The sequence below is a fragment of the Pelecanus crispus genome, chromosome 10 (genome assembly GCF_030463565.1).
Source record: "Pelecanus crispus isolate bPelCri1 chromosome 10, bPelCri1.pri, whole genome shotgun sequence".
Classification (NCBI taxonomy): domain Eukaryota; kingdom Metazoa; phylum Chordata; class Aves; order Pelecaniformes; family Pelecanidae; genus Pelecanus; species Pelecanus crispus.
In genome coordinates this window covers 21,949,623-21,975,265 of record NC_134652.1, presented here as the reverse complement: position 1 = coordinate 21,975,265, position 25,643 = coordinate 21,949,623, and the positions used below count along the sequence as shown (strand labels likewise).

General features: G+C 47.7%; 1 protein-coding gene across 1 annotated transcript in view; it reads right to left on the bottom strand.

The window, feature by feature from the left end:
• ANTXRL (ANTXR like) overlaps positions 1 to 19,298 on the bottom strand; it is a 58,281-nt gene extending 38,983 nt beyond the window's left edge. Inside the window, exons 1-9 of the mRNA XM_009491058.1 lie at positions 19,138 to 19,298; positions 6,944 to 7,015; positions 6,738 to 6,809; positions 4,501 to 4,582; positions 4,364 to 4,397; positions 2,214 to 2,293; positions 2,026 to 2,094; positions 1,746 to 1,826; positions 1,579 to 1,639 (exon numbers count right to left, since the gene is read on the bottom strand). Of these exons, the coding sequence (XP_009489333.1) occupies positions 1,579 to 1,639; positions 1,746 to 1,826; positions 2,026 to 2,094; positions 2,214 to 2,293; positions 4,364 to 4,397; positions 4,501 to 4,582; positions 6,738 to 6,809; positions 6,944 to 7,015; positions 19,138 to 19,298 (712 nt within the window). The remainder of the gene's footprint in view (positions 1 to 1,578; positions 1,640 to 1,745; positions 1,827 to 2,025; positions 2,095 to 2,213; positions 2,294 to 4,363; positions 4,398 to 4,500; positions 4,583 to 6,737; positions 6,810 to 6,943; positions 7,016 to 19,137) is intronic.
• Positions 19,299 to 25,643: the final 6,345 nt, after the last annotated feature.

Here is a 25,643-nt window from a genome sequence, read left to right as displayed (position 1 = left end):
CTTCCCTGGGCAGCCTGTTCCAATGCTTGACAACATTCACCTTTCTGTGAAGAAATTTTTCCTAATATCCAATCTAAACCTCCCCTGGCATGAGGAGAGTGGTTTCAACTCATGAATCAGGAATCAAACTGATTCCTTTGGGGGGGGAGGGGGGGGATTACTCTTTTTGCTGAAATATATCCATTTTTGAAAAGCAAATCTTTTCTTGAAAATTTATTTTTCTCAAATCCTTTAGAAAAATATTTCCAAATTTCCATTTGAAAAAGTGGTTTCAAATTCAACTTTCCAATATTCTTAACTTTGTTCCAAACAATTAGAAGAATACTACTGAAATCCCTCCTATTGGAACACTCACATTTTCACGTAGCTAAATGCAATTTTTGTTGAACAGGAAAGCTTGCAATAAGCTGTTGCACAAAAAATTGCCTGGTAGAAAATAAGCAAGCAAAAAAAGAAAGAGTTTATCACTATGAAAAAAGCTTCGAAATGTCAAAGCTTTAAATTTATTTTTGATCAACTCCACATAGAGATTTTTAAAAGCAAAATCATTCCTTTTTTAATTTTTTCACAGACAAGATTTTATCACAAACGTCTAGTCCACAATTATATATTTAGGAATAGTTCAAAAGAAACAAGGATATTTCATTTTGAATTGAAATACTCAAGGCAAGATCATATTGTGATCGACAAGTGGAAATGAAGAATGAACAATTTCTCTTCTGTGATATTTATTAGATTTTTCCCGTTTCCTATTTTTATCTGTTTTCAAGGTCAGCTTTCATGCATCACTGCTATTTTATTTTTATGTGCTCATTTTTACAGCATATAAGGAAATGAACACAAGACAGTAACATCAGATCTAAATAACCATGCTGTAAACTGTACCTTCCAGCAAACTTATGGTGTCACTCTTACTCTGCTGCAATAGCCTCTTAAGTAGACAAAAACACAGCAAGTGAATTCCTAACGTAAACCGGAACAAATCCAAGTTAAATCTACTAGACATGAAAGGCATGAAGTTATCAACAGCTCCTCTGGGGATTCTTCACGTTTACCATATACACTAACGGTTCTTTCATTGCAAATAAGGAAAACGTTAGTACTTTGGAAAACACGTCAGGTATCGTGTCCTATGCAGTTAATTATACCTGGTTCAATAAACCTGAAATTTCTGTGAATGCTTTGCAAAATCTGATGAGTCCTAGCAGATCCCAGGAACGCAGTCTTTCCAGAAATTTGTGAGACATTGCCTTTGGACCCTAACACACCTCTGGCAGACTGACTTCCTATCACTTCTGTTTCCTCTTTCTCTCAGATATTTTAATAAGCAGCATCCCCAATTCCCTGAGTGCTACCTCAGCCAACTCTTCAAGTTGGTATTAAGCTGCAGCAGCTACGTGTTTATCTGCACAATTTTTTTTCCTCAAGCTGAGAAGGGACACGCAGAGCTTTAGTCATGGCCTGAGGGGACACTCTAACACATCCACGGGCTTCAGCTCCAGTACCACATTAGGTAGTTACTGACATTTTGTCATTGTCATTCACTCGTCCTATCACACTGTTCTTGTGGAAACTTACCTCCCGCACAAACGCTCGATGGTTCAGCCGCTAGGATCTCAATGCAAGATTTCTTGAGAATCTAAAAGATTTAGAGAATGGCATTTTTGGTGATCCATTATTTTTATCTATGCTTTATTAATACAGGAAAGTGTGCCCTTTTCTGGGTTTCAGAATACCCAACTTACTGAATCAATGGTTCCTCTTAGGGCATAAAAGCCTCCTGTAACTGGAAAAACATGATCGATGCTGTCAGCAATTGTTGACAGCTGCAAAGAAAGACAATCATAAATCATGAGGAAAACAAAATTGCAGTGAACAAAACCGGGCCCTTTCATACTTGCTAAAAGACATCATACGGACATGAAATGATTTATGCCTCAAGTAATTAAATAAATGCCTTCATCTGATGCTGTTACATGTGCAGTAGTATAACAGAAAAACAAAACAAGAAGAAAGCAAAGTTACCTGAGTTTCATTGAAATCTTTCACTCCAACACAGTAAACAATAGCTCCAAAGCTTCTGGCTCTGTTGGCCTAAATAAAAAAAAAAAAAAAATTGCCATTAAATGCAAAGCCATATAACCAGTGGAGCCAACAGTAAATGCCTACACATTTGACGCACGGTAACTTGGGTAAACGTGAAGGTGACTTACTTCTTGTTCTGCATAATAAAACTGAACGTCTCGCAATTCTCCATCCGTCAGAGCAATAATCACACTAGCGGTCCGAACTCCTACATGGAGGATAGTTAACAGATTGCATACGTATGACACAAGAGTCAGCAATGAAAACAGTTTGAAGTGAAGCATTCCTTTTTGCTGACAAATAAATACAAAACCATAAGGCCAGACTCTCAGCCTAATTTGTATGGACTTTATTGGCAATATATTGGCTGAAGGTCAGATGCATAATAGCACGTAATAAGCCAAAACCTGTGCACCTTCATACCACAAGCATCGCTGAAGGGGAGAAGTGCTCTAACAAGGTCTGTGCACAAACTTCTCTGTTCGGCGCAAAATACAGCGCCTACCAAGATCATCTCTAGACCCTTCGTGTGGAGAAGTGGCAAAATGGATCTGCAGAGAGGGAGAGGTTTCCTCTCTTCTCTTGACAAACCTATCTCTACACAAACCTTGCCCAGAGATTGTGGTAAGAGATACCTCTGCAAAAGGAGCTTTCCTGCCATCCTACCTTCCCCTCTAGCAGACTTGCAAAGAGCAACACCGCTGAACATAGCATGAAGTGTGCTTCTATAGGGGGTTCAGTCCTACACGTCTCAAGCAACAATAGCTGTCAGTGAAGTTCACAGGAATTCTGAGCATATGAAAACCTTAAGATCAGGTCCATTGGAGAAAATTCATGTCTTGTGATAAGCTTAGGTGGCATATGAAATGTCTTAAGTGAAAAGGTTGCATAGACTTTGGATAGCTATATATGTAATGCAGTACAGAATACAATGCTACCTGAAAAAAAGTAACGCATGAACAAAATTAAACCAAATTAATGTGCAAACTATGGTTCAATCAACCATTCTGCATCCACAGTTCTTAAGCAAAGTAACTAATACACATACATGTTACTTTCAGGGAAGTATTTGTTATTTTTGCAAAATAATCTGTTACAATTTCATGTGTCTTTCCCCATACTGCCTGAATTTAAAGACTGATTAGTTCTGACAGGTTTCTTATGCCATGCAGTCCTTCCCATGTCATGTCAGACACAGACATAAGTCTTAAAAAAAAGTGACCTGCAACTTGGGGGTAAAAAATTGCTCGGATTCCTGTACTCCTCTTGTTTTTTCTGCCCAGCATGCTTGAAAAAGGCTGAAAAATTGGAGACCTTGTTTTGTTTTCTTTTGAACACTTGTTTGTTGCCTGATATTTTAGCTTATAAATCCAGATCTCATCGACTCCTTTTTCCTTCCTAATCAACTTACAGAATAGTTGATTAGTTCTTAGCTATATGTTATGAAGAGGTAAAATAGTTTTCAGTTGGACTCTTCAGGACTCTTGATTTTGCTGGCAAAAGTGTCTGAGAAGCCACGCAGAGTTGCTGCTGAAGACTCTACACTTACAGCCTATTTTATTAGAAAGGCACTGACCCATTTCTCCATCTTCCAAAGAGACCATCAGCCCACAAATGATAACAACCTCACACGAGGGTACGAACCAGGCAAGAAGCATTCAGTTTAACTAATTAGGCCTTCTTTTGGCACAGACAAAAACCACAAACACCACATTTCCCTCTTGAAATTTAGTGGAAATTTACATTTTAGGAACTCAGAATCTGATCCCAAATCATTCACACTGATGCAAAAATCTTAGCTGGTTGCATTCATACCTACACTAACGAGAAGGACGACTTGGGCACACAAGGCAGACAGGGCTGAGTGCATCAGGACAGAAGGGCACAGGAAGACCTGGTTGCATTCATACCTACACTAATGAGAAGGACGACTTGGGCACACAAGGCAGACAGGGCTGAGTGCATCAGGACAGAAGGGCACAGGAAGACCTGGGTATTCCTGTCCCCTGGCTGTGGGGCAGGCAGTTCTGGCTGTAATGCTTTGGTCTGTATTCTGCACTGGGTCAGATCTGTGATCATACTGGTCTCCTCTGGTCTTAATAAGCCATGAATCATGCATTTAAAATTAGAGCTGTAGTCAAAATGGAATGTAGTGATTGTGTAACACCAATTCCTTCTCCAACACTTCTCTTGGCGAGTTTACTGCAGGTCATATAAAGAACTATCATCCCTGCCTCTTCAATGCAGGTATATAACATGAGTGATATACAATGCCTACCTCCATAAGTTTCGTGGTAAATCTGCTCATTTGCCTGCAATGAAGTGTAGAACATTGTTAGCTCTTAAGTACAGCAGCAGCAAGCAAAACAAAGTTTATACATATAAATCAAAGAAAGGAGGTACTGCAATGTGTACCCTTTTAAATCCTTCATGCATGAATGTGTCTCCTCCAGGCACTTCATACTGAAGAATATCGAGCCCTCGTCTTATGGCTTCCCTTGGGATAAGAAAAAACAGGAGAAAGTTTTAATAAAAGTTTGTTTTGTTGAGATATCCCTGTACCACAGCTAGATTATGCACCCTGTCAATACACTGCACACAGTGCATACACACTAGCTAAAACATTGGAAAACCCAAGATTTTTCAAAACCCCCAATCTTCCAGCCAAACACCCATGGGGGCACAAAACCAGACATATGATACAATGTTAGGGCTAACACATTTTAAGGGCGCAATTCTGTCCCTGCTCCCTCATTCTGGTACACTGTCAAGCAGGATAAGATTGAATTAAAGCAAATGCCAGATATTAAACTCTGACAAACTGCAGATGGAGTGAGAATTTAAAAACTTATGACCCTGTCATGAAAATGGGACAAGTAAAAACTCCATATTCAATCATCAGGACAGTTGGAATTAGGGCTTTTCCATTATAAAGACAGAGGCCAAAAGATAAGAGAATAAGACAGGACAGATGAGAATTTCCTATCCTAGACCAGCGACTGATCAAAATTCCTGGGGCACAGACTGCTCCCTGGTAAGAGACAGACTTGATACCATGACCCCTGTTGCATAGCTTCTTGCTCCACAAACACATACCTGTTAACCAAGAGGATTGCTCAGGGAAATTAATAATTTAATTGATCACTGATCACTGAGAGACCCTGATCCTTAGCAAAGTTTTCATCTATTAATGGAACACAAATAAGGCCAAATCACAAAACAGATATTCAACAGACAAGATGTAGGAAGTCCAAACATCAGCCCCAGATGCTATAGGGCACCCTTTTTTTAAAAGGATAGCGAGAGCCTCTCTAAGCTGCATTTTGCAACTGGGCATTTTAGGCAGCACAACCCCAATTACAGAGGAAACAGGAGTCTATGTGGGACAAAGGTAAAATCAGGAGCTGGGACTGGGGGTGTCCTTAGGGCAAAAAGCACATTTTTACCCTTTCAAAGTATAAAATGAGCTGAAAAGGCACACACGGTGATCCATACAGAGAACAGAAGTTTTGGAGAGGGAACATTCTAATACCATGTTCCACATATTGCCACAGGGTTCCTGTCTCCTTTCCACCTTGCAAAGAGCAAATCCCCCTGGGAGAAGTAAGGAAGTTTGAGCTCTGTCACCAAGGAACAAGATGGAGACCTGAGCCAAAACTCAGCAGAGCCAGCAGAAATGCAAGACCCCTGTCAGGGTTTCTGGCTTTGGATGAGGCCCTGGAGTACAAAATGGAGGGGGGGTGTTGTTTCAAGACTGCTCCAGAGCCCCCTTGTTTATAGGGTGTACAGTATTACTGAGGCACACTCACACAGACAGAAGCAGTAGCAGAAGCAAGGGCTTTAAGCTGAAATGAAAAACACTTAGAAACACCTCCATGACAGGGATTTCTGTGTGAGGTGAATTAAACCCCAAATTGTTTGGGTTTTTGGGGTGGGGTTTTTTAATGGTGGTTTTTTGGGGGTTGGGGTTTTTTGTTGTTGTTGCTGCTGCTTTCAGGGGTTTTTTGTTTGGGTGTTTTTTTGTTTGGTTTTTTTTTTTTTTAGAAAAAAAGAGGATTTGGTTGTGAAGGTGGCAACAAGAATTTTGCTGCAGCCTCAGACTCTCTTTTTCTTAATAAGTCTGTTGCTTGGCTGTGCAAGCCACCTCTGGCAGGGGTGCTGTCTGAAGGCAGCCCAGGAGAGGCGTGCGATAGCCTGGCAAGGCAGTGCTCCAGCACGGGGTATGACTGGCTGCTGGCACAAAGTTCAGGGCTTCAGGCCACTCCAAAGGGCACTGTGGGACTTTCGTACAGTCTTTTGCTCATCAACTCAGGGCCCGAGAGATCTTACACAAAAACTGCCCTTATTTGGGTAGCTGAGGACAGCAAGGACATACACAAACCCTTGACTGGAAACACAGTTTCTCCCTGAAATACTGCAAGAAAGAACAGACAGCCTGGCACTGCCTTGCTCTTATAAGGCTGAAAAAATGGTGACGGGAGACCCAAAGGCCTTCTAAGCCCTCTTCCAGTTGTGAACACTGGAAAAGATCTCATTTCAGTTGGAGCCACACCGAGGACCGAGACAGAGCTCTGAATTCTGTTTTTGGGGCCACTCGCTGCCCAAGAGGAGGGATGGAAGGTATTTCTGGATGAAAGCGATGGAGTGCTTGCCTGTTTTCTGTTAGTTTCATGACTGTAGTGCCTCGTGAAGAAAAAACGATGAAAGACATCCGCAACATTGGACTGAAACAGAAGAACAAGCCAGATCCAGGTCAGACACACATTACTTCAGCAGATTTTCATTTGCTAAGAAGTAGTGAATGAAAAAATAAATTATATCTATAGCAGGTTAAAATCTCATCTTAAGAAAACTTTACCTTATGAACTTCTCAGCTAGACTCTCCACAAAAGAGTAAATCTCTGTCCAATGATTTCTGACACTTCCAGACCTGCATACAAAACATAATTGATTACATTAATCTTATTTCACAGTGAAATTCCTTGTTACACTCTGAATTTTAAGCCTGGGCTACTCCAAAGGTGGTTAGGGGACACAACTTCCCTAAAGGTCTATGGAGGCGAGACAGCTAACTCTGTTGAGGCTTCTACAGCCGCTGTGTTGGAAGCTGTGACAGGAACCATCCATGACAAAACCCACTGACTCAGAAGTAGAAATACATCTGAAATGGTTTACCATACAATTTCAAAACAAGTTCAGTAACTCTTCCATCTGTTTCTATTCCTTCTATAACATGAAATATAAATATTTTCTTCTGGTTTAATTAATTTTATTTGACTTCACTAGATCATCTGCTAGCAGATTATTTACTTTCCTAGAACACAGCTCTGCCCTTGCAGCCACACAGAAAGTCTTGACTGATCTCCTATTCTCCCAGAACACGTGGGAGAATGTTTCCATGAATTACTGTTTGTTTCAAGAGAGAAAGCTTTTGAAGTAATTCCGAAGGGAAAGGCAGTGCTTGTAGCTAATTCACTGGACTAGCATTCTGGACAGTCAATCCCTGGCTGTGTTACAGATTTCATGTGAAAACTTGGGCAACTTAGTTACATGCACAAACTTACACATTCATGCTGCTGCTCCCAATATATAAAACTGCATTACTGGCACTCCCTGGCTTTTTTCTGCCTGGTCTTACATTCTCAGCAACTCTGCAGTAAATGATAGGCGATTTCTACAATGATAGGCTATTGCTACAATGTGGAACTATGCCATACACTTTCAAGCCTTTAAAAAGACTACAAAGCATGAGAAGTCAATGATTTTAAAAGCCCCCCCTTAGGACTGTGGTGTTTATGAGAGAACGGCTCATTCACCTTCCTTGCCAGGCAAGCTCGTGTATCATGTGTCTTAGGCAGAAGCATAAATAAAATAACAGCACATACAGAAGGATCGCAGAAGAACTAAAAAAATTTCAAAAATATAACTACTGTAAAGCAGTAGGTTTCCTCTAACTGCTGTTAGACATTTTTCTGTGTAAATGGATAAGAAAAGAAGGGGAGAAAATGATCCCACGTTACAATTCTCAGTTCTACCATGGGCTTTCCAAGCGACCCTATGCCAGTCACTTCTGTCCCTGTACACGAGGTACAGATCAGGGTACAGAAGCCCACACAATATGGCACTGCCTGCCCTGCAACGGTGCTGCTGGAGTGGAGGCGAAGAACAAAGATAAAGGCCAAGGACTGAAAGGAGACCCCTGAAGTACATAAACTAGAACATGCTTGCTTGTGTAACCCTGTGCTTTCACACTGCTCTTCTGGAAAACTGGTGATTCATTCACCGAACAAACTGGTTATCAAAGAACAAAGAAATTGCCAGGCACGGACGGAGGGCAACAAAGCACCAGTGACTGCTCGAACCAAGGATCTGGATCCTCTGCAGTCTCCAATTTATATGTGCTAGGCAACTGATGAGACATGATTATTCGTGAACAGCACCGATGAAAGGTGCTGGCACTATTAGTAAGTGAGCCCTTTTCACATCATTAAAAAATAATCCATGCCGATGGGAGGTATGTACTTCAGGCACTGCTTTTCCGGAAGGGAGCTGAGGCAGTCCAACACCTATAATTCTGAAAGTCATACACTAAATCTCTAAGCATGCTAAACTCCAACGGATTTTCCTTTAATCTATGCAAGATGCATTTACAGCTCCCAGGTTTAGGTTTTTGGTTGTTTGGTTTTTTTAATTCTTTCCCCTCTGGAGTTGACATTTCAGTTTCATTCTGAGCTTGCCATCTCTCTTAAATCCAATTCCTGTACTTCCCAATGGAGTCACTTCCCTACATAGAATAGCCACAGTTTCTTACTTGGAAAAGGCTGACCTATTTTGGATGAGGTATCAAGTTTCTACTGCCAGCTGCAGAGGCACTGATGCAATCCAAAAAAGAAAGTAGCAACGAATTTTCTTTATAACAGCAATAAATCATCATTTCCAGTACCTTCTTAGGACTGTCAGCATTACTCCCCCTGCCCCCCCCCCCCCTTTTTTTTAATCTACACCTCAGGCAAAGAACAGCTTGGCAAAATAGCCTAGACACTGAAAACTCAAGAAAATCATAAGCCACTAATGGTGGAAAAACATGAAGACTTTTAGAGCGACAATGCACAGATAATACTGTGCACTTCCATGTACTCTGACTGTAATGAAACACCCCTTCTTGGAGAGGGTACAGCCAGGGAGACTAAGAATGACTGGAATTGGCTGTAATAAATCTATAGATTCCCTCCCGCCTCTCAAAAGCTAGGGAGGTGTCTGTTGTGGGCTAGCCCTCACAGGAAGCAGACTGTGCTCTCAGAGCACATCACTGAGCTACAACCCTGTTGAGCAGAGGAACTTCAACATGGTGGCGGGTCTCCTTCTCCCCTAGGAGGAATTCTGCACCTACACGGTGCTTGTCAGCTGGGAGGTGTCAAGGCCAGACAAGCAAGCCAGACAAGCCATACTAGCAAGAAAATTGTACTAGTTTAAAATCTCATATAAAGAGTACCAGTGAAGTGGTCAGCACTTAACAACTTTCCCCACCACATCGCTCTAAAGACCAGGTGGGTCACCTCCCACTGCAAGTGGCACCCAAGTGCCACCAATGGTGGTCACTTCAAACCCCTCATGAACACCAGTGGGGGTGGCCTGGCTTACAGAAGAACCTTATTTCCCACCCTTCCACCCCAAACTCACCTCTAAATATCCCTGTTTGTGAAGTCTATTTATTTCCTGTTTCATATATGAAACACACATATATATGTATGTTTTGGAGGCTTCTGGGGTTTGTCCTGATATAGTTTCATCTGTTGCCCCAGAGGCCCGAACCCACAAAACCAGCAACGGCAGTTTTAATGGCAGATTAAACAAAAATTTACAACAGTAAGATGTTTGCTAAACTATATACAAAGTTGCCAAATGCTGCCAAATATTACTCCCAATATTGACAAAGAGAAGGTGCCCAACACTACTGAAAATATTGAGACATTTCACTGCTTTTGGGATCTTATCTTTCACACTGCAGAATCACTTTTGCTGGCAGCATAAACTAACTTGCTGCCCCTCATGGCTAGATCAGACTAGGAGGCTTTTGCCTTGGTTTCCCATGGCAAGTGGGAGGCTCCAAGCATACTCTTACGCTCCTTTCTGACCATGGCCAATGCTTGAAAGCCATGCTCATTTTTAACTCCACAGTTACTGAGCCTAGAGAAAGCACAAGGTCTTTCAGTGATGCTTTACACAACAGGTTGTTCTTGGACATGCACACAGCATGATTTTTACAGCTGTTTCAGTGCTTTTGTTGTTTCCCTTAGAACCTTACAATAACTAAGAGCAAACAGCTCCTGAATCAGCATAGCTGTGCTAACAGGAGCCTCAGACAAAGCCAGCATGTTGTCTCAAATTGCCATCAGTAAATAACCACAGATTCCTTGCCTCACCTGTTTGGCCATCAATGATACACTCATGTAAGATTTCAGAGGAACTGTGAAGACTTCTAAATAACGAGGAAAGAATAAACGAAACACAAGAAAGAGCAGCACTGTGCAGAAAAATCACTGGGTGCGAGACACATACTCATCTACCCTCATCAGTAACTGGGAGAAGCCATGGGGATGCGATGCAGGCAGTGAAGCCTACATATCCTGCTGTGGACGTCTGTACCAGTGGATCCACCACGCCAGCGCTGTGGCTGTCTGCACAGAAAGACAATGTTACAGCCAGACCTATCCTGTTGGCTCATGTCTTAGAGATTCCCTGCTCTTCAGGTCATCAGTTACCTGGTTCAACTCCTCACCTCAAAGTGGCCACTGTCACCCAGCCGAGCCCCCGGGCTTCCTCCCTGCACTCTCCACACTGAAGAAGCCCAGTGAGCCCGATGTTCTCTGCAAAGTACCAAGCCCCACAAGCCAAAGACCTCTGTGGTTAGTGACCCACAGCTTACAAGCAGTTCGTGTGCCTTTCGGAGTCAAGCGGGATTGGTGAGGTTTCAGCCCTCAGAGGTTACATCATTCTCAGGGCGAAGGAAAATGCAAAGCAATAAACAGCTGCTGCGGGTAGCCGGAACGCCGCAGAAAATATTTCAGGGCCTGTTTCTGCTGCTGGTTCTGCTGGGGTGAACCTGGAGCAGGTCCAGAGAAACAGCAGAACTTCCCCAGGTTCATACCTACGCAGTTGGGATCAGAATTATGCCCAAAGTGAAAAAACTCACAGGAGCCATTTGTTGCGAGCGTGCTCCCTGCTCCACGAGCTCTGTTCCCATTACACACGGGACAAAGAGAAGAGTCAGCAAACCACAACATAGGAAGGAATGCGCTCCCGGCCTCATCAGGACTCAGCTCGGAGGAGCAGCTGCTGCTGCAGCTCCTACTTCTGTAGTTTTCCTGAATTTCACATTGCTACCGGTTGATGGGAGGGGAAAAGAGAAGGTCAGTGAGTATTTCTGGGGGTGGAAGGAAGCGATATGATTGCAAGGCTTGATTCTGCTCCTGCTTACTTTGGAGTGACTCCTTCTAGCTTAGCTGAGCTCTCTGTCAGTATAAAAACTGCGAGCACATTAGTCACAGATCTGCCTCAATCTGTGGCATTTCACTGCTGTTTGAGAAGACAACAAAGCACGAGACAGGCTGGAAACCTCCTCCTCTTTCCTAACAGGCTCCCAGGGGCAGTGGAAGCTGAAGCCCAGAGAAATCAAGCAGCACAACCCTGGCATACAAGGTGCCACTTTCAGCCCAGTTACTTCAGGCAAAAACCAGGAGGGTGAGTTGTAAGGTGTCTGTCCTAGGATATGTGTGATTCAGTTACAGCTAAATTCACTGTCAGAAGCCTATACAGCTCAACCCGGTGCAATATACATCAGACCTGCAGCTTAGCAGTGAAAGTTAATACCCCAGCACTACCCAAACAGTAAATATTTTTATTACCACGTGTACACAGAGAGAAGGCAGCAGGACCCAAAGCCTTTCCTCCCTGCTGAAAATGAGAGAGTGAAACCTCTTGAAGACACAGAGCTACCCCTTGTCCTACTCCCCCCCCCGCCCCCATGCCCATTTGTCTCTGTTACAGATTAGCCGAAGGCAGCAATTCCAGAGACCCTGGAGCAAGAAACAGACCCATTATTACTGATGCTGGGTTCAGTCTGAGTAGCCTGTCAGGGGAGTACAACACCCATTGAGACTGCAGGTCCCTGTAAGTCTCTACCCCCTCGAGCTAATGGTGGCCCTGTATATGGCCCATTGCTCAGAGACATGGCACTTTGTTGTTGTTATTTGGAGAGCTCTTTGTGACCACAACCACATTGTAGGCAACAGAATTCTTGCACATAGCTAATAACAGCTCTGCAATAAAAGCAAACCCTGGGGCATCTAGTTTGTTGTGGTTTCAGACAAGGGTTCATCCACCCCTCTGCTCCCTTCTGAGCCAGCAGAGCATTCAAAGTGACAAGAATCCTCCTTTCCCAAACAATGCTTCTTGCAAGCATGGAAGGGAGCTTGACTGGGTGATTCATCCAGGCAAGGAGGGACTAGTTTATATTATCTGCTCCAAAGGCAATTAGAAACACTGGCAGAGACAGCCATTCTGAGACATCCATTAATGTTACAAGTACTTTGAAGTGAGGGCTAAAACAAGGGCTGGAATGGGGAAAGGAAGACGAAGAGAAATGACTGGACAATGGATTTCTTAGTCCTAGGCCAGCACCCCGAGCACAAGACACGAAGTATTTGAATCCAAAAGGTTTCATGACCAAAACCATTAATTTTATAGAGCTTTTCTCCTGTAAAACTACTGAGAAAATCTGCAGCAACATTACTGACTTCTATAAGTCAGCCCTCAAAACATTGCCCATTGCTCCTACAGTAATCCATCTAATCCACAAACACTATCTACCTGGTGCTATAGCTCTTGCCACATACCCAGCTACCAAAAGAGCACGAAGTGAAATTCAGAAGCCAGGCTCAGACTGCATCCAACTGCTTCAGACCTCCCTGTAAAGCTCCAGAGCTGCTCTGAGCAGCACCAGGCCTGGAAGACCCGCTGTCAGCATCCTGGTCCTCAATCCCAGTCAATACTCTTAACAAGGTGCAAATGATAACGGGGAGCAGGGAGATACAGCTCTTGCACTGTCAATAACTCACAGGAGTCAGTGCAGTACGTTCAGTCCTACTACACCTCATACAAACTCAAGCTGCAATTCACACCAGCGTTTGGCCTGCAAGCTCAGACAAAAGTAATGAAATTCTCAATCACTGAGCACACACAAACCAAAATCCTAGGTCAGTGGGAATCTTACGGTTTACTTCCTTGGCTCAAGCCCCAAATAAATCAGATTTAGTTACATGCATAAATAGACTGCAAATGACAAGCTGCCGTGGCTTTTTCTTCCTATTAACTGTACATGTTTTACGTCAAATAACCACTACCCATTAGCTTTGCCTTGTGTTTTATAAATATTTCTTTTCTTGGGGCAGAGGGGAAGAGAATTGGTTTTCCTGAATATTTTTTTCCTGCCAAAAGGCAAATCTGGCAGAATAATATCAGACAAAATACAAACAAATAAAACCTGGTTCCAATAACATAGGTATGTCTGAAGCCGAATAAAAATTTGCTTTGGAACATTCCAAGCAATTATACCTGGTTGTAAGAGAATCACAGCACTGGCTGCGATATAACCACAACAAAGAAAGATACAAAGGCAAAATACCAACAGATTATGTTTTGAAAACAATAAAGATATTGCTTTTGGACAGCTGGAGAGTATGAGAGGTGTCACGTAGATGATGTGGTTACATTATAAGGTGGGGGGAAGTCAGACAGAAAGGGAGGAAGACAGATAGATGCAACCATTTTTAAATATATGTGTTTGTAATCAATGGCATCTAAGGAACAAAGCCGATACTTTTATTCAGACAGCAAGTCCCCTCAGTCTCAATAGGCAGTTGACCTGCATCAGGTCCTACATGTTCCGATGAAGTCCGGCTGCAGTACATATGCTTGCTAACAGAAAAGGGAATTTAGCAGTGTTTTAAGTCAGTCAATACAAGATTTTCAAATGCAATTAAATTAGGTGTCAGAACATGTGTTCAGGCACTCCGCCAGCAGTCCAATTTCCACCCACAATGTTGCTAGCCACACTCTTCTCATACACCGTGTAAAACCAACACACAGAATGGCATCGGACCAAGAAAGCATGGAGAGAGAAGCTGCAGAAGTTCCCACAGGTCCAGCTCCATCCTAACACTCTTGGACTGGGACTATGTGGATGCACAAAGAAAGGCAGAGGGCTACAGTGAGAGCCTAAGGCCACAAATACTTGCTCTCACTAGCAATTCATGAGTGCTAAATTAATTCAAACCACTGGCAAGGAAATCATGCGGAAGGGGGAAGGGGGACACAGAATGTGTTTACCCAACTCTTTTGCTTGCTTAAAATATATTGTGAAAAAACAAGGTATGTGGAGATCGGCAATTCACTATAGTTGCCTTAAAATGATAAAAGCTAGCACAGAATAGCAGCTACGGACAGGCCTTTTGTTCTGATGGCTTTTTGGCTTGCCTGAGGTATCAGCCTGTTTCCCACCCGACACCTCCACAAAGCTGGCTTTTCAAGGGGAGGTGCATGGGGGGGGGGGCATGGGCACAGACCCAAAAGCCAAAATGAGGAAGGAGATGGGACAGGGCAGCTAGTTTCCCATCTGATCAGAGGTTGTGCTCTTCCCCACCAGCTCCCTACCAGTGACATTCACCTCTGGAGTGAGGTTTACCAAATTTAAAGGGAGGCAGCTGGAAAATGGATTACAAGCGAGAAGCCTTGACTGGCTACATCGTACTGATGTCTTTACCAAAGCTGCCGTTGACAGGGATGCTCTTGGGAGGACAGGAGACCAAGCAAAACTGACATGAAAGGCAATATTGTTGTGGGGCCAAAAGACAGGAGTACCATGAAGAGGGACTACCCAGAAGTTCAGGGGGAAGGAGTGGAGAGGGGTAGTTAGGTGAGCCCCCGAAAAAGAGTTTGAATCACTGCTCTAAAAGTAAATCAGCCAGGGCCTTACTCAAGACATTTGCACTGCCATCGTCTGTGCTGTGGGAAAAAAGAAAACGTTTTCCCAAGGCTGTGCAGCTCATTTTTCCTCAAAATCCAAACAATTTCTTTGCAAACATCCCAGCAGGAAAAATGAGAAAATACTTTCAACTACCTCATGTTCTTTTTCCTCCCCATTTCCCATCCTGTCCTACAGTCAAAAATAATAAAAAAAATTTCTTCATACTTGGTAAATACAAAATACAGACAGCTCTGCAGCTCAGATTTGCCATGTCAAGCATCGCCAGGAGCACATATTTATGGCAGTTAAGTCCTTATTTTAAAAGGGTTTCTATTTGTTGCAGTAACAAGCAAGCATAATGATGCTACCAGGCACTATTATAATTAGAAAACACTAGAGGTCAGTCATCCTTTCTGCTGTGCAAGTGCATTTCAATATGATTACAAACAACAGCTGGATGTTAACAGCAAGGCAGGGATGAAAAAAATTTTTTTTACATACTCAAGCATGAAGATGTCACTACAAGGCCTGAACAGCCAAGCAATCAAATCCCTAAAAGGACCTGACCTCAACAGTTTGGGATGGGTCTGAAACAAGTTCTTTATGCACCTGGACAACCAAAGCAAGTGAGCAGTACTCAGCTATCTATTATGTTGGGCTTAAGAGCTACGCTTGTTTAAATGTAAACATAAGATCTTTGATATCACATGTGGCTTGATCTTACCACATGCCATAGGAGAGATAGGTATGCCAACTGCACCGCATACTGCCCTACCTCGTGCAGGGGGAGTGACTTAGCTGCAAACAGAAAATTTTCTGCCGCTTCAGTATGATACTTTAAAGTCTTCCACTACACCTCCGATTAAGCTCAAGCCTGCATAACTCATAAAGTATGGCATACAGCACAAGACTGCAGACTCTAGGCAACCGTCTGCAGCCAGCAGTCCAGTTCTTGTAGCTTCAAGAGATTTATTCATTTAAGCATCCCCAGAGACAAGGCAGTCCTAATGGGGCTCTGGCGCGGTCAGACAATCCTGAGGAGGATGGTGGCAGGCCTCCCTCCCACACATGCTGCTTTTACCTTTCACCACACCAGCTTCTTGGACATCCAAGGCTTAGTTCCACTGCTCTGATCTTGCCTATCCCATGGAGTTGGCATAAAGGGCTGCAATCAACTACAGGCAGAGAAAAACTGTAAGAAACCAGTGAGTTTCTTTTTCTAATTGGCAGCATATATATTATACCAATAACTTCACCAGCAGATGATCTTTCCCATCTGATTGTTGTTGCCTGCAGGATTAAATCCCCACAGACTTTGCCTGGCAGAAAGAAAAGGAAAAATCATGCCCCAATAAAGTCATCGCAGTAACACACAGTGCTTACATGCATAAGGAGGAAGGTTTGTTGTCTTCTTCCAATTTGCCTCCTACTGATGTGAAATTACATCTTTTATGGGGAACCTAAGCAAAGCAGATTTAAAGTCATTTTGGTTCACCCAGGCTGACTTCAGAGACAGGGCCTGTCATTCAGCTAAAGAGCACGCCACAGGGTCGCAGGATTAAAGCCTGAGTTTTCACAGAGCCAATGCTTCAATCCCATTGTTAGACAGCTAATTAAGACTGAATGCATCTAACTCCAGACTGGCAAGGCACAAACGAAGGGAGGCAATCCCCAGGCCATGTGGGGATACTCTGTGGTGTATAGGGCTGGGTCTTTCTGGGGATTCTCCCATTGTAAGTTAGAGCCAGAGTTCTTCCCAGGTATGTATCAGCATGAATCCAACTCTAAAAAAGCATGTGTCCACTGTATTTTCAGATTTGACCAGCTGCTTCTAACTGGCTTCCTGCCTTCTCTCTACCGGGAATACCCTGACCGTTCTCAGCAGTAATGGATTATCTAGCTCCTTCCTGATGAACTAGCTTAAGATCCAGAATCTATCCATTCAGTGAATCCTCCCTGCCTCCATAAAGCTTCCTGTGCTGTGCCAGATGTCACAAAATACAGCTGGGACTAAACACCCCCTCAGCCAGCTCCTTCCCCATGCATTTGGTTACAGCAGGAAGGCAGCATGGGACCTACGGGTCCTCAGATCTGGCACTCTAATATTACCCATACGGGTTGCAATGCAATCTCACTCAGGCCAAAAGCAGCTGTGCCACCACATTGCCACTGACTTGGTAGGAGCAGGAATGGATTCTAAAACCACCCAGGGGCCCAAGTAACTTTTACTGCAGCTTTTTATCAGAGTTCCTCTTTCAGCCTCTCAAAGGTTATAAAGACTCAGTTTACAACTAAAGCCAAAGAGAATTTCCCCACTGAACCAAAGTGCATGACTTTTACTTCAACCATAATCAGATCCAGTCTCCAGTGGACCAACATACCAAGTAGAGAGCACCCGAGCCAAGATACAAGACCTGTATGTAGCCTGCTAGAAAAAAACGTGTGATTTCACATCCATAATGCTGAAGAACTTGCTTACACAACCAACTTTCTGTTGCTTGACATATCAGTAACTGAGCAAATCACTCTCTTCTCTGCCTTGATTTCCCCAAATACAACATGAGTGACAACAGCGATCACACCAGGAAAGTGCTTTCTGAGCTACAGATGAAAAGTAGCATAGGAGCACAGTGTGGTGTTTGCTAGGGGTACACCATGCCATTTTAGAGAAGGAAATCGCAATGTGGAAGACAGATATCACATCACAGAGAGAGCCCATACTGCAATCACTGACATTTATTGTTACAGGGAATTCAATATGGGAAGTGAGTATAACAGCTGTACCACTTACTTCTTGAAAGCCTGGCGAGAATGAGTTTGAGAACTAACACTAGCCGCCCTCCCCCACCACCCCCCCCCGAGCTCTTTCTAGGCACACAGGTTACTTCAGGAATAAGTTCTTAGTGAAAGAAAACAAAACAATGACCACATGATGCGCTAGTGTATGTTTTAGAAAGGAAGAATGCCATTGGTCTTCAGATCCTTTTGCTCTAAAACCAGAATTATGACTTAATGACACTTTTTTTTCTTCTTCTTGAATATGGGAATATACTGGCTCCTGAGTGATGGTGGTTTTTTGCCTCACGCAGGCTGTGCAGAAGGCCTGACGGACTGAACAGTTCTCCCAACCAGGAAACAGCACAATGCAGCCTTCATACGTGGTTTACGGTCAAGAATCACAGAGAAAGGCTTCAGTCTTTCATAATACCATGTCACATATGTAACCCAGGATGTATGAGGTAACACAACCATCACACTGAGTGTATGTGGGAGACTAACATTTATTCCTTGGGCTTAACCCTTGGCTGTCAAGCTGGAGCAGTGCACCAGGAGAAACAGAAATTTGTGCCTTCTGAAGAACACCTGTGGGTGCACCAGTTTACCACTCACTTTGCTAGTGCTTGCTGTAACATGCCTATGAATGTGAGCTTAATCATACCCTCTGGCCATACCTAAATTGGGCTAACATGCTATTAAAGAAAAATATTTGCCAACCTATTTTAACAGATGTAACTCAAACACAGGTTTAGACAATTCCAAAGAAGTTGAGCAAAAACAAGTTTTATAAAACCTTACAGTCAGTCTGTAAAAAAGCAACCACTACATAAAGCAGTCTAGTCTTAACTTTAGGTAGGTCTGCACAGCCCTGGACGCTGCTAAATCCCACAGGTGACATCTCGGTGCTTAGCCTGAGTCTTGACACCGAACTCCAGGAGTGCTGGGGACACTGACCAACATCCCCTCAAATCCAACGCTCACAGCCCACGCGCCACAACTTGAAGGTGACCTGATTTCCCAGGTTTACATGTGCAAGTAACCCAGGAAAAAGCACAGTGCTCCCCTAAATGCTCCGTCTGGGAAATGTGCGAGTTTTGGGGAACAAAAATAATGATTCTGCCCCATACATCATGTTTGGCACCAGGGGAGGTGCGGGAAGGCACCCGGAGAGACAGGGGAAACAACGTCCCTGCTGCTGCAAGGAGGCACTGAAGGGTGAATAAACGTTTTTAAATGCGACTGTCACTTACTTATCCAGGACGAAGTAGAGATCAAAGGCACCGTGACAGGAGCGCTGCTCTTCTTGCTCTTCCTCCTCCTCCGGCCGGGCGCAGGAGGTTAGGCTCCCCATTGCCAGCAAGAAGCAGCACAAAAACGCTGCTTTCTCCACGCTGCTCCTGCAACTCGCCATCTTTTCCCTTCCTTAATTCTTCCTCCTCCCCCAGTCTCTCTCGCTGCAGACCTTACGGGCTCTTCGGAAGCACCAAGGGAAGGGGGGGGGGGGGGGGGGGGGGGGCGGAAAAAAGAGGGAAAAAAATACCACTAACTTCAGGATCTCGGCTCAACCCTGCGTGCTCAAGGCAGCCGTGCCCGCCGGGCACCGGACTGCTGGCTCAGGGCTGGGGGCTGCGCCCGGCCGGATGGTCCGCAGAGCCCCGTCCCCATGCCCCGCCGCCGCGGCGGCTGCCCCAGCGGCTCAGCCCCGTCCCGCACGGAGGAAGCGGCTCCGCTCGCAAGGGCCAGAGGCAGGAAGGGGCAGAGGGAGGGGAGCGGGAGGGGGGGAGACAGGATCTTATGGGGGAGAGCTGAACCGGGACTTTCCTGTTCCGGGATACCGAGGTGGGAAAGGCTGCTGCGAGAGGGGGACCGAGGTTAGGGACCGCTGCGCCCCAGCCCCGCCGCCTCTCCGCGCCCCCCGCGGGCACTGGGCGTCCCTCCCTCCCGGGCTGCCCGCGGGGCGCTTGGCAGCCGCAGCGGGGAAGGGAAGGGAAGGGAAGGGGAGAGACGGGAAGGGAAGGGAAGGGAAGAGACGGGAGCGGAGCGCAGCTGCCCCCGCCACCCGTGCGCGCTGCCCCGCGGAGGCGGCTCCGCGCCGGCCGCCCTCGGAGCGGGGCAGGACCGGGGGGGCCGAGGGGCCCCGGGCCGAGGGCAGGGGCAGCCCGGCGGTGCTGCGGGGCATCGCTGCGGATCCCGCTCTGCCCCTCGCCCGCGGGCTCCGGGAGCGACGGCGGTCCTGAGGCGACTGGGGCCGAGGGGCCCTAGCCGCCGGCGCGGAAGAAGTTGCTGGAGGAATGAATGATGGGCCTCATTGCAAAAACCTGTCACAGACCCGGGGGGGGGGGGAGAACGACGCGAGGGGGCACTTGTGAAAAACTGAGTTGCGGGAGATGAGTGCAGTTGAAAAAGTTATTGCCTGGGGGTGGGCGTAAGGACAGGTTTTCACGACTCTGTCATGCCACAGCAAATTGTTTCTTTTTCCGTGGTAAAAAAAAAAACCTTACTGACACTGGAGTCTGCACACATCCTGCAGGCAGCGAGTAGTGATGAAACGAAATCTCTTAATGGCGGCTTTGCACGGTGGCACAATCGCTCCCCGCCTGGTACACACAGGTTACAAAGCACTGCCCTGAAGAGCTGACCCAGCTCATCTGGATGCTGTCTCCAAAGTTTGAATAATTAGTGGCTTCCAGCCGCTTTCCCCCTCCCCCACACCCGTTGCAGCCCCTCATTAATGAAAAGAGCCACGGGGAGGGATGCCAGCAGAGTCACTTTGCATGACAGAGCTGGGACCAGCCGTTTCTCTCCCTTTCTTGGGGGAGGCTTTTGAAGGCGCGTTGAGGGGATCCATCCCCCGAGGGGTGCCAGCGCGCTGCCCCGTCGGTCCTGCCCCCCGAGCACCCATCGCTTCGCTGGGGGCCCCTTCACCCGGGAAGGCACCCATAACGCTCCGGCCAGGAGCCGCTTTTATGTGCCAAAAGCAAAAAGTGCCACCTCTACCCCCACAAAGCTGGTACCGAGGGGGCGCCCCCCCCCCCCCCCCGGGCGGGTCTCGGCCCGCTGCCCTGCGGGGAGGCGCCGGAAGGGCTGCGGGTGTGGGTGGGAGCCCGTGGGGTGGGGGTGGGAGCCCGTGGGGTGCGGATGGGAGCCCGTGGGGTGCTTCCCCGCAGCAAACGGCAGCTGAGTCCCGGGCCCGGCCGGCTCCGCGGTAGGTGTGCGGCTCCGTCGGGAGGCGGTGGGCTGCCCCCATGCAGCCGGGGGGCCCTTTCCCTCTGCGCCCGGCAAGGACACGCGTGGACGCGGCGCGCCTGCCCCCGCCGCGCACAGCCCCTTCCCCGTCCGACCCGGCGCCCCCTCCAGCAGCCCCTCGCGTGTTTTGTGCGGTGTGGGTTGCCGCCCGCAAGTCTGAAACAAAGTTTGCACTGCGGGAAAAGCATCTCGGTTTCAGTTCCCTGTTTCTGTGCTGGATCGAGTTCAGACACGTCCAGCCCCGGCGGCGGTCGGGGACTTATCAAGAAAAGATTAGAGGGTCCACCGGCTTTCAGCCGCTCGCCCAGTTTTAACTATGCACAGCTAGAAGTTGAATGCGCTGCTTGAGCTAACCACTTTAAAGGTTTTTGTGCACTGGCCAGTTGAGACCCAGCGATTACTTAGATCATGGAGAAATACAAGAAACCCACATCCTCCCTGGTGACATTCACACAAAATGAGCAAGCGGCTGCTGGGCAGCAGGAATCCCCCGTCCCCCCCCCCGCCCCCCGCCTTTCCCTCCCGCTCCGCCGGGCTTCGGCCTCGACGGTGCCCACTAGTGTCCGCGGCCCGCACGGGCCCCGGGAGCCGCAGCCCCGGCACCGCGTCCCGGCCGCCCTCGCTACCCCCTGCCCGAAGCAGCCGTCCTCCCCCGCGGGCACCGCGGCCTTTCAAACCGAAAAAAAAAAAAAACCAAATTTGCTAATAGCTTCAGATTCCTTCGGTGCTTCGTGAATATCTGATTGCTTCGTAAGGTAACGTGGCAGGCTTCAAGGCAGTCTCCACAGCAGAATGATAGGGCACTACGAGGGAAAATTTGGCTTTCGTGGTGTCAAGCGTGCATGGCGCTTCTCTGGGCGCTAAGAAACCATCTGCCCCTGCGAAGAGCGCAGGCTGCCTGCCCTGCCTTCTGCGGGGGCACGCGGTGCCGGCGAGGGGGGCATGTTTTAGCGACGGCGATGGTGCCGCCGCGATTAGCGCTGGCGAGCGACTGCCACGGTCACTGCCGAACCGAGAGAATACCGGGGGGCGTGGGGCTCCGCTAGCACCCCTTCCCTGGCCCCCCGCCGCGGCGAGGAGGGCCGGGCAGGGCGGGGGGGCTGCGGCTGCGGCTGCCGAGCCGCCTCCCGGTCCCCGCGGAAGAGGTTTGCCGACGGCGGCGAGGCCCGACGGCGGCCGTCGCACGCACCGGGCAGCCCTGACACCTCCGGCCCCAAACCGGAGCGAGGGGGGCGGGGGGGGTGGGTGTCAGCGCTTTTGCCCGAGGCGGGGCGGCCGGGCCGGGGTGGCAGCCCCGGGGCTGCCGGTGGCCCGGGCTCGTTCGCTGGAAGGAAGGGCAAAGCCGCCGTGCGCCGGCTGCAGCTCCGTGCCTGCGGGCTGCCAGGACACAAACCCTTGCGCTGCGCACTGCGGTGGGAATTGCTCGTCTGGGTTTCCTGCCGTCCGCACCCCGAATCAGCAAGCGTTTCCGAAGAAGTACCGGGAGGTGCCCCCGGCACAGAACGACGCAGATCTTCCCCCAGCGGGGGTCGGCTACCAGACCCCCCCGTACGCCCTGTAAGGTTCGTCCTGTCCGAGCTGAATTTTAAAAAGAAAACACAAACCCTTGACTTCATCCCCTTTAATCCCTGTAGCACCGAACGCGTAGAGCGTGATTCTTTTTATTAGTATAAGATTACTCTTTAATTGCAGCGAAAATCCATCCTTTCAAAAGCATTAAAGGGTTGACGTTTCTTTTCCCAATACAAGCCAATATTCAGATTACATGGACGCTAATCAAATAACCCGGGTTATTTCATTTGTCAACATGTTCATAAGAATTTTCTACCAGGCGTTAAAGGCATTTATATGGAACGACATCTTTCAAAAGCAATGTCGCTAGTCCAGATTTAGGGAATATTTGATTATGACAAGACGTTTGACGGGTTTATTTTACATACCAGCTGTGCCACAAATCGTTTCATACCTCAACCAAATTCCTAATTTTGTATCCCGCGCGTGCTTTCTGTGAAGCGCTAATTTTCATTTTGAGCCGTTCTTCCCAACACCCGCAGCTCCCAGAGCAGCCTTGTATTCAAAAGCGGTGTCGGATGCTCTAAAGGACAACCGGCAAGGAGGCTTTGGAGGTGGTTTTGTTCGGTTTGGTCCCCCCCCCCCCCACTCCCCAACTTTAAAAGAAACTCCTCTTTTTAAAGTCCGGTTGCGAGGGGGAGTCCCGCCCACCCTCCGAGCCCCGCTGGCCGCGGTTGGCAGCCGCTCCCGGACGGCTCCCGCCCCGGGCAGGGCCCCGCGCCCCGCGGCGGGGGTGGCGGCGGCTCCCAGGGGGGGGGGCGGCCCGGGGGGCGGCGGGGGCCGGGGCCGGGGCCGGCGCTGCGGTAGGCGGTTCCCGGGCTGTGCTCTGGGCGGGGAGCTGTCGCGGGGGAGGAGGGTGCCGGCGTGCTGGGGCGGTGCGGCGGCGGGGGGCTGCGGGCGCGGCTCCTGGGGGGCCGGGCGGCCCCGGCGGTGGGGCGAGGGCTCCGCGGCCGTAGCGGGATCGCGGGCGGCGGGAAAAGGCGGCCCGGCGGGGACGGCGGGGACGGAGAGCCCCTGCCCGCGGCGAGGCCGCAGCGGGGCCGCCAGGTGAGCGGCGCCGGGGCAGAGCGGGCCGCGGTGGCGCGGGGGGCGGCCCCGCCGGGGAGGGGGGGTCCGGCGGGGGGGGCCCGGGGCGGCCGCCCCGGTGCCGGCGGAGCGCGGCGCCGCCCGCCCGGGGGGGTGAGGGCGGCGGTTCGGGCCGCGGCGGCGGCCGGTGCGCGGCGAGGGGGCGGCGGGCGCGGAGAGGCGGCCCGAGGGGGTCCCCGAGCAGCCCGGGCGCTGCCCGCGGCGCCGGGACCTGCCGCGCCCGGGGCCGGGCCGCCGCGGCGGGGTGTTGCCGGGGAGCAGGCGAGGGCAGGGGGGTGCCCCTGGGTGGCTAGCGCTGGACCCCGGCCTCGTCGCCGCCCGCCTCGGAGCGGCAGCGAGGGGCCCCGCGGAGAGCCCCCCGGGCGGCGGCCGCGGCCCCTGGGCTGCCGGGGGGCGATGCGGGGGCGGCTCGGGGCGGCGGGAGGCGGCCCCCCCGGCAGCCCCGCAGGCAGCGGCCCTTGCCCTCCCTCCCGGCTCCTCGTCTCTCGCCGAGACCTCCCGAGCAGCGGCTGCCCTCGGTGCTGGTTACAGCTCTCCTCATCCTTCCAACTTGGACAGGTGACCGGAGCACCGTGGCGGTTTTAGGTGCTTTACCTAGGGCCTCATTGCTTTTGAGAAATTGATGAACTTTCTTTGGAATGCCTCACATTGCTATTCTCTATTTCTATCTCATATACGGGTATCCATGTTCCTTAGTAGAAATTTGCGACTGGTTAAGTCAGTCAGAAGCTGCTACTCTTGTCACTTTAAAATGTCACATCGATCTTTGCATTTGCAAATCCTTCCGTGAAAAGGTTTCTGTAGGAATTCAGTCCACTACAAATGTTTGAAGCATTTTAATGTCTTTATTCCGTGATCAGACAGGTACGAGTTGGAAGAAATGTCAATAAAAACTGGATGGAAGACATGATTTTTAAATAGTTTTGTATTTTTAACATAGTTGCTTTTAAATAAAAAATTGGATTTTAATAATAGATTATTGCTCAGGAGCTATCCCTTATTTTTGGCTTTTAAAAATGCAGAATTTAGTGCTTGAGAGCTCTTGTTACTATTTATTAAATATAACTGGTATTAGAGAGAGGGATTTATTTAGGCAATAGGAATTTTAATAATAAATTATTGCTCAGGGGCTATCCCTTGTTTTTGGCTTTTAAAAATGCAAAATTTAGTGCTTGACAGCTCTTGTTACCATTTATTAAATATCATTGGTACTAGAGAAAGGGATTTATTTAGGCAATAGGAAGACTGGGAGATTAAATTTAAGATTTATTTCTTTTAATGTGTAAAACTACACCAAAGCATAAGCCACTCTTTGAGAAAGCAAATTTATTTGGTATTTAAACGTCTTCCAGTATTTCAAAGCAAAGTAGAGCTGCCTTACAGAAGTCTTTATAGAGATGTCATCTTATAGATTCTATAGAGGTATCATCCTATAGATAAAATAGCTTTATACCCATCAAAATACTAATGTAAAATCAAACTAGTACTTTAGCTTCTATTATCTGAACATAATATAACCAGAAAGAACAAGAATCAATTCTATGTAAAGAATTATAGATTGTATGGAAGATTTTGCAGAAGAAATTACTTGGCTAAATCGTAGTATGTCGTATGTGGATATTTCCATGTATGTAATGCTGTGAGTCGGTTAATACAATTTTCCTACAGCACAGTCACATGTTACTTGCAAATGCTATTAATAAACACCAGGTCAAAGAACAAAGTATTTTTGGGGGAAACAAATTATTTTAGGTCAGACCTATTTTAATTTACAAAATTCACTTTCCGTTAAAAGGTTTCTTTGCTTCATTGTAGTGTAAAATAAGTTGTTTATGGTGTTCCCCACAATTTG